Below are 8588 nucleotides of genomic sequence, written 5' to 3'. Positions count from 1 at the left end.
TCACTCTCAGTGACTGGATTCTTAATCTTGGATTAATGATGCAAAATTATTTTGCATGTCCAGGAACAAACTGATTTTTTCCTTACACATTTGTGTTCTCCATAATCCGGTGTCAAATAACAGCCTAGATATTTGAATAACTTGTGTAACAGGCTGTGCAAGTTGAGAAATTGTATGAAACCTTCTTTGAAAAATATGAATAAATCATGTTTTCCTGTAGGCTTTCCTGGGGGTTATTTTTTTTCTTTTGTTAACTGTTGTAATTGTTTTCTAAAGATGGTCATATGAGTGTAAACTATTAAAATTGTATTAATCAAATTCAAATAGATTCTGATTTTTTTAGAAGTGTGGTGAAAGATTATCACTTGTCACACAGACCTATACAAATTTCTCTGTACAGTCTTGCATGTTAAGGTATATTCCATTTACATATAGCTTGCAACACGTTGATAAAGCCAAATAAATTGTGCATATTATATGCATTCAGCACTTTCAAACAATTAGGTCCAAAACACCGATTAGAGGTTTCACACCGAGTTATTAAGTGAGGTAAATTGAGTGAGCATTAGACAAACACTTGTGATGTCTTTGTCTTTCAAAAAATGCTTGAATACTAAAACAAATATACATTCTGAGTCCTTGTTGGTTTCTATCCACAGTAATGATGCCATATGCAGTTTGAGCTATACTGTAAGCTGATGAAGTAAACCATGCCTGTGTGTATGAAGATGATGACATTGATTACATGCATAGAAATGTGTGTTACATTGATGTGACATGTGTTTTATTACTGATAGACTTTCTAAGGCTTGGAAACCCATTCCATGGCTGGTATAGTAATGCTGTGATTATTTGGTGGTCACTGTTTCCTCTTTTTGCACACTCTGTGATTCCTTGTTTTCTTGTCTTGTTTTGTTCAGACCAGCTGTTTCACCTTTTTTAAAGGCTACTTTTAAAAAGGTTTTTTTAATTATTCAACATTCTTCTTCCCATGTCATTAACAAAAGCTACAATAACTAAACCAATGCCATTTGTATGATGTCTGACGAAATGTCATGCATGTCCAATCTGTAGGGCTGCTAAAAATAGCATGCATCAAAACTATGTTAAATATCTTGATATGTCAGATTGGATGAGGAAGAATTAAATTTGGCACCATCTTAACCTCAACTCACTTGACAGGCTCCTTCAAACCTACTGTTAGAATCCTTATGGTTCTTGGCAGCTTTCATGAAACAAGCTCAATGGCACAGGCAGATGTGACTCCTCCCAAACTATATACTCACCTCATAGACGAATTCTGAAAATGCTACATAAAAAAAGGGGAGATTGTCACGAGTACAATATTCTGAAATCTGTATTTATATATATTTACTCTGACTCCTGATGCCTGATATTATGGATAAAGACAGAATGCTAGTCCAAAGACACAATATACATGAGTTGGTGTCTCTACAATCCTCAGGGGTGAAAAAGTTTTTTCTGTGTGAGTCCTACCTCTTCAGAAATTAATTAATAATTACTTGTGAAGGAAGATACAACTCTCAAATAAGTGTGTATCCATGTTTCAATTTTAACATATAAGTGTTCTGGTTTTTTTACTCCCTAAGGTCTCGGTGTTATCTTGCTGCCTGTACTGCTGCTACGCCCTTGTCTCAACTGTCATGTGAAAAGTAAACATCAGGACCTAGCTTTGGAATATGTATTAGCGCAGTAGAAATGTGTCTTTGTGTGGCTGTTCACATGACAAAAGAATCATCACAGTTAGGAATAGACAGAAGGGGATGGGTTTGTGAGTCAGAGCAAAGGCAGAGTCTCAGCTCTTAGCCAGGAGGGCAAATAAACCAAGCACAGTAAACTACCCACCAAACTGATGACATCACAAATAAAAATTATGTACTAATTTATTCAGCCTCAACAAATAAAACATCTCCCATGACAGAAAGACAAACATATTGTATTCCCTGATGGCAGACACACACACACACACACACGCACGCACGCACGCACGCACGCACACACACACACACACACACACACACACACACTCATCTTTTTGTTGGTTAAGTAAATAAAGGTCGAGGTAATTTAAGAAGAGTAATAAAGAATCAACTGAACTTGTTTTAGGTTGGTTGAAGATGTTCCACCTCTCATCAACGAGCCTATTTCAGTTCTGACTGGTGTATACAGAGTTCATATATTTATAATTCTATTGGAAGAGGTAACAAACCAACAAAAAAGACTGAAACCTCCAAGATAATAAGTCTTGTTACCATTCACCCTGCCACCTACAACAGCATTAACCTCCATCCCCAGAAACCATAGCAACCACATCTGAGGGTAGCTCACCATAACAGCTCACACGAGGGTGGGCAGGACAGCGACTCCCATATGTAATGGTAAAGTTAAACGTCTTGAACAAAACTTGAGCAAGACCAGTTGACTGTTCTTTGCTCTTCTTGAATAACATGTCATTGTTTGTCAGTGCATCTTGCAAACCGGCAGAACCTGTTCTTAAGCTGATATGTTTTTTATGGGAGCAGCATTCAGCTAAGTTCAAAGTTCTTTCCTGAGCTAACGAGTCATTAAACTTTATTTAAACATCTGACGGGATTTTTATTGGGCACAACAAACACAATGTAAGTCCATCAATGACTCTAATGATTATTTAATGAAGAAATATAAGCACAATTATGCTGAATGTTACAATTTTGCTCAGTTCTTCAACTTGATGGCTAAGTTAAGTAATTTATCTGTTTGCACATGACATAATTAATTCAAGAGTGTTACACAAAAAGTATACAGTAATTCGGTCTCTGTATCTTGGGGGTATTAAAACAATAGCTTTCAAACCCCTGTATCTTCACTGTCAGTCACTGGTGCTGTGATTTGTCCTTTTTGGACCTCTTCCTGCCACAGTTGATGGAGGGTCCATCAAACTTCTACAGGGTGACAGGTGAAGCACCTAAATTGTTCGAACATTTTAAATACATAGTTTTGTCTCCTTCAGTAATGGACGTAACAAAGGTATATTTTTAAGAAGTAGTCGTTAAGGAAATGAAGTAGAATCTCATGATCCTCTCCTGATGTATAAATGTAGAATTATTTCTTCTTCTATATCAGAAAAGAAAAGGACAGGCTGTGATTGACAGCTCTGGTTCAAGAAAGAGGAGATGAGGTCAAAGTTTTGCTGAGGAAATCCTGCCATCAAGCAGTTTTAATTTGTTTATTTGACATTTTTTTTTGCAGAGAGTCTCACTCATACAGGTCAGATAATCGTACAAGATTGAAACTCTTACACTGACAAACATAATCGCTTGGATAAAATATTATGGAGTAAGTTGTGGTAGCTGACTAAGAAATTTATTCATCTTGCTTACTGGAATGAATACCTCAAGTTATACAAAAAGAGGAAATACAGAAATATTATTTTTATGACATGGAATTTGCTTAATTTATGGGGGGCTTGAATCCAATAGTGTTCAAAAGACAGGACCAGACATTTCCATCAATAGAGCACAAACAGATTTAGGTGGAATTTTATTCCATGAAGAATTGACTGAATAGAGCTGTTTGACTACCTATTTCTCCCTCCCCCCATCAACTCAGGGACTGCGCACACGTCACTTCCCCTATGAGATTAGAGTGTATAGAGATGTTAGCCATCCCTTGTGTTTCTCTAATACATTTGTGCTGTACTGTCCGGTGTACTGTCTGTGTTTTACTGTCTGTGTGTCCTGCCTGTGTTGTACTGTCTACCGTGGGTCAGAGAGGACTGCAACTTCATCTGTGCTGTATGTCGTGCATATATGGTATATTTGACAATAAAGCTGACTTTGACTTTGACTTTTTGACTTGACTTTCAAACCATGTTACAGAGAACAGTAACATCACATGCTTTCATATTTTAAACAACAGCCTCCATAGTGGACCAAATACAAGAAGAACAAGAAATACAAGCTACTACAGTGAATGTCTTAAGGATTGTAGTTAAGATTTTTCATCCTATTCTTCTGGTTCGCTGTTATCTCCATCTTTACCTTTCTTACGGTCTTTGCCCCTTTTTCCTTTCTCACCCTTCTCGCCCTTCTCACCCTTCTCGCCCTTCTCACCCTTCTCTCCCTTCTCGCCCTTCTCACCCTTCTTGCCCTTGTTTCCCTTGTTGCCCTTCTCGCCCTTCTCACCCTTCTTCCCCTTGCCTGTAGTAATATTGTAGTATCTTTTAGTCAGGGTATTCACACACTGAGTAAACTCCTTGAAGTTGATCTTGCCGTCCTCGTCTTTTTTTTTGTCCAAATTTTCAATGGCTCTGGTGATCTCATCTGGTTTGAGCTTTTCCTGAAAATGCGATGCCCCATTAAGCATATGAGCACTGAACAAGAAGCAGGACAATCACAGTTCATTTGAACACGTGAATATCATTTGTGAGTGATTTAATTCTCTTACCATCAACTCAGTACTTTTTATCGCTGAATCCAGCACCCCTTGCAGGTTATCCTTTTCAATTTTGCCGTCCTCATTGGCATTGTCCGTGAATACCTTCACCAAGCCTAAAATAACCGGGTCCAAGTTGCCTATATGTGTCAGTATAGAAAATGACTGTTGATTAATATGAGCAAAAAGAAAATAAAAATGTAAAGATATACAGGCTGGAGGTAAATAACTTCAAATATTCCGAACTACCATCATATTTTCTTAAGACACAAAAGTTGACATCAGCAGCTTGAGTTTTTTTTAGTAGATGATAAAGCTTTCAATTGCATTCCTTTCGGTGCATAGTAAAGGCAGATGACATATATTCAATCATTTTTAATATTACATCATAATTTAATTGATTGTTGCTTCTCTTTCCACCGACAAATATATCTGATATCTTATATATCTCCATTACTCACCAGTTGCCATGTTTGTGTTATCAGCCGTTCAAACTGAGACTGGTTGAAAACTTAGGAGAAAAACGCCTCTTAAAGAGTAGACACACACTTACAGTAATAACTATACACACACACAACTATGCACACCGCACCTAGACAATCAATCAGCTCACACACACCCAACAGCCAAAACCTGTTTACCAAGCATAGCAAGTAAATATCTGCAGGAAAAAAATTCGATTATAAATATAAATTACATACAGTATGGTCCTCATCTTAACAAATAATGTGGAAGCCATATGTGTGTGTGCGTGCATGAGTGTGTGTGTTTGGGTGTCTGTGTGTTTGGGTGTCTGTGTCCTGAAATAGTCCTTTTCAGTATTGTAAATGTTTTCGAATTTGTACATTGAGACTATCACTGCTTCAGTTTTTTGTGCAATTTGATAAACTACCTATGAAAAAACAAAGTTTGCACATGAACTTTAGACTTTTTTCTTACATTCCCATATAATTATAAACTTCAACTCAGCAATTTCTAGGCAGTTTTTTTCTTCTTTTTGCCCCCTCTCTTACCTGCTACCATGTCTTTTTCATAGGACACATCACACTTTTCAACAATGTTGTCGACTTGGCCATATTACCTGTAGAACACAGTCAGATTCTCCACACAATGGGAGGAACAGGACAGGAAGAATGATCACGTGTTGTGATTACTAAGTCCCTGGTTGAGGTTTAAGCGCATTGGAGGTTGTTTAGTTCTGCAGTGTAATTCTGCACCAAACAACGCAAAAGCTCTTAGTCACGCAAGAGTGGAATGAACACAGTGGAGTAAAAGTTATAGAAAGTATTAGGAAATAGAGGTTTTTCAGCATTTTTCATCAGCATTCACAAAAAAAGAAGAGAAACAAGTACTTCTGAATGTCTTGTGTAGGTTCTCAGTCATCCAGCTGAGGTTAAATCAAGTACTTCTGAGTTTTATAAATACTGTCTCCAAACTTACGATTTCTGATAAGTTAACCTTTTCAAAAAGGCTGATTTTGACAGGACTGCAAGCCAGTCAGAACAAAGTGCTGCTTAGATTGAATTTCAAATATATGGCAATATTATCAGAACTAAGTCATTCCTGTATTCACCCTCCCTCACAGCCATCATATATTTTGGAGAAATGGAGCTGAAAAAAAATTATCGTCTGGCTGAAACTCTTCCAAGAAGATTGATTAACATCGGCTAATAAGCAAAAATCAAGTTACAGAAAGTAATTACTGAGCTGTCGAGAAATCCATTGCGTTCTGATGTTTTGATATCAGTTAATGTTGTATATTCTAGTCGAGGGGTGATCACAAATATCAACAACAAAAGTACAAATCCGAACAATGATTTTGGAAATATGGAAGGAGCTAAAAATACAACTGATCTGATGCCTTACCGTTTCATAAATGAAAAATAGCAGCACATTTAATTTTGAACATTCTGTGAAACGTCTTCCTATGGGAAAAATTTATACTGTATGAAAGCGCCCAGCATCATGGAGGCCCTTATAACATCACTTTAGTACACACAATTGTAGCAACTGATTGATCTATTAATTACAAATAGGAATTGCAAATTCCAACCTTTAGGAAAAGTAAGAAGATTGGCAGGGTTTCCTGGGTTGAAGCGTCCTCTGGTGGCAGAGTTAGAAGGCTGAAGGATTTGCTGGATTATTAACAAAACAAGCAAGCAAGGAATCACAGAACCAAAGAATTGGGATCAGCACCTCCAAATACCCAAACCCCGTAGTGTTGAAAAGACAGGACCAGACATTTCCACTGATTGAGTACAAACCATTTTTGGTGGAATTTATTTGAAGACGAATTCACTGAAAAAAGCTTTCAAACCATGTTACAGAGAAAACTGGCATCACATGCTTTCACATTCTAAACAACAGCCTGTGAATGCATTAAAAAATTAAAATGCAAGCTGGTACAGTAAATGTCTTCAGGATGGTAGTTCAGATTATTTTTTATCATCCTATTCTTCTGGTTCGCTGTCCTTTTCTCCATCTTTGCCTTTACCTTTACCTTTGCCCTTTTTGCCCTTTTTGCCCTTCTCGCCCTTCTCGCCCTCGTCACCCTCGTCGTCCTTCTTTCCCTTGCCACCCTTGTTGCCCTTGTTGCGCTTCTCGCCCTTCTGTATCTTGCCATTCTTAATATTGTAGTATCTTTTGGCCAGGATAGTCACGCACTGAACAAACTCCTTGAAGTCGATCTCATCGGCCCCTTTTTTTTCCAATTTATCAATGGCTCTGGTGAACTCTTCTGGTTTGAGTTTCTCCTGAAAAATGCAAGTTCCCATTAAGCATATGAGCACTAAACAAGAACCAAGACAATCAACGTTTTACCTATAGATGTGAATATCATATGTGATTGATTTAATTCTCTTACCGTCAACTCAGTACTTTTTATCTCTAAATTCAGCAGCTCAGGCAGCCTTTCCTTAGGTATCTTGTTTTCGGTAGCATTCTCTGTAAAAATCTTCTCTATGTTTAAAATAACCTGGTCCAAACGGGCTATAATTTAAAAATTTTAGAAGACAGAGAGGCTGCAAGTAAATAACTTGAACTATTCTGAACAACCATTATATTTTCATAAGATTTAAAAGTACACATTCACTATCAACAGCTTCAGTTTTTAGTAGTAGATAATAAAGCTTTCTCCTATTCTTTTCAGTGCCTAGTAAAGCCAGGTGAGATATACAAGAATTTCAAAATTTGTAAGTTCTGCATCATTATTTAATTCATTGCTGCTGCTCTTTCCTTCAACAAATATATCTCCCCGGAGATCATTACTTACCAGTTGCCATGTTTGTGTTATCAGCTGTTCAAACTGAGACTGGTGACAGACTGAGGAGAAAAACGCCCTTAAATAGTCGACACACACGGTTAAGACTGAACTATATGCACACAACTATGCACACAGCTATGTACTTTAACTCGGCTCACATTCCCCCACTTACCAAGCATACCAATATCTAGAGAAAATATTCCATAATTAATGTAAAATACATGTGTGTATCATCTTAGCTGATAATGTTGTTGTCATGTGAAAGTAAATTAAATGACTAAGAAACAAAGTTTTCACATGGATTTAAAATTTTTTATTTCATTCTCATACAATTATAAACTTCCATGCAACAAAGTCTAGGCAGTGTCTTTCCTCCTTGTTGCCTCCTCTCTTCTCTGCTACCAAGTCCCTTTCATGGGGCAAATCACACTTTTCAATACTGTCTTCCACTTTGCCTTATTACCTGTAGAACACAATCAGATTCGCCACATAAGGGAAGAACAGGATATAAGAAGAAAAATGATCATGTGCATTCACCAGGATTCCAAAAAAATGAAGACGAACAAACACTAAAACAATTACCTCTGAATGTCTTTTGCAAATTCTCAGTCATCCACGTCAAGGAAATCAAGTACTTCTGGAAAAACCTGGTAAACGAGCCAGTATACATTTATACTGTCTACAAACTCACACTTTCTGATAAGTTAACTCTTTCAAAGATAGTTGATTATGACATACTGCAAGCCAGTCAGAACACGGCGCTATATGACGCAGAGTTGAGAACCAAACAGAGTAACACATCCAATTTCAAACATACAGCAATATTATCATAACTCATCATTTTCTGCATTCACCCTTCCCCACAGCCATCATCACATCATTGTCTGGCTGA

At 37.3% G+C, this 8588-nt stretch overlaps 1 protein-coding gene across 1 annotated transcript; it reads right to left on the bottom strand.

Annotated features, from left to right (window-relative positions):
- Positions 1–3211: 3211 nt before the first annotated feature.
- Positions 3212–5021, bottom strand: LOC137601724 (collectin-12-like). Its single transcript, XM_068324087.1, has 3 exons — positions 4896–5021; positions 4447–4574; positions 3212–4338 (listed from the first exon to the last, which is right to left on the bottom strand). The coding sequence occupies exons 1-3, from the start codon at positions 4903–4905 to the stop codon at positions 4006–4008; spliced, it is 471 nt and encodes a 156-aa protein (XP_068180188.1). The 5' UTR covers positions 4906–5021; the 3' UTR covers positions 3212–4005.
- Positions 5022–8588: the final 3567 nt, after the last annotated feature.

Source organism: Antennarius striatus, chromosome 9 (genome assembly GCF_040054535.1).
Source record: "Antennarius striatus isolate MH-2024 chromosome 9, ASM4005453v1, whole genome shotgun sequence".
NCBI lineage: Eukaryota > Metazoa > Chordata > Actinopteri > Lophiiformes > Antennariidae > Antennarius > Antennarius striatus.
This window is presented reverse-complemented; position numbering and strand designations above follow the sequence as displayed.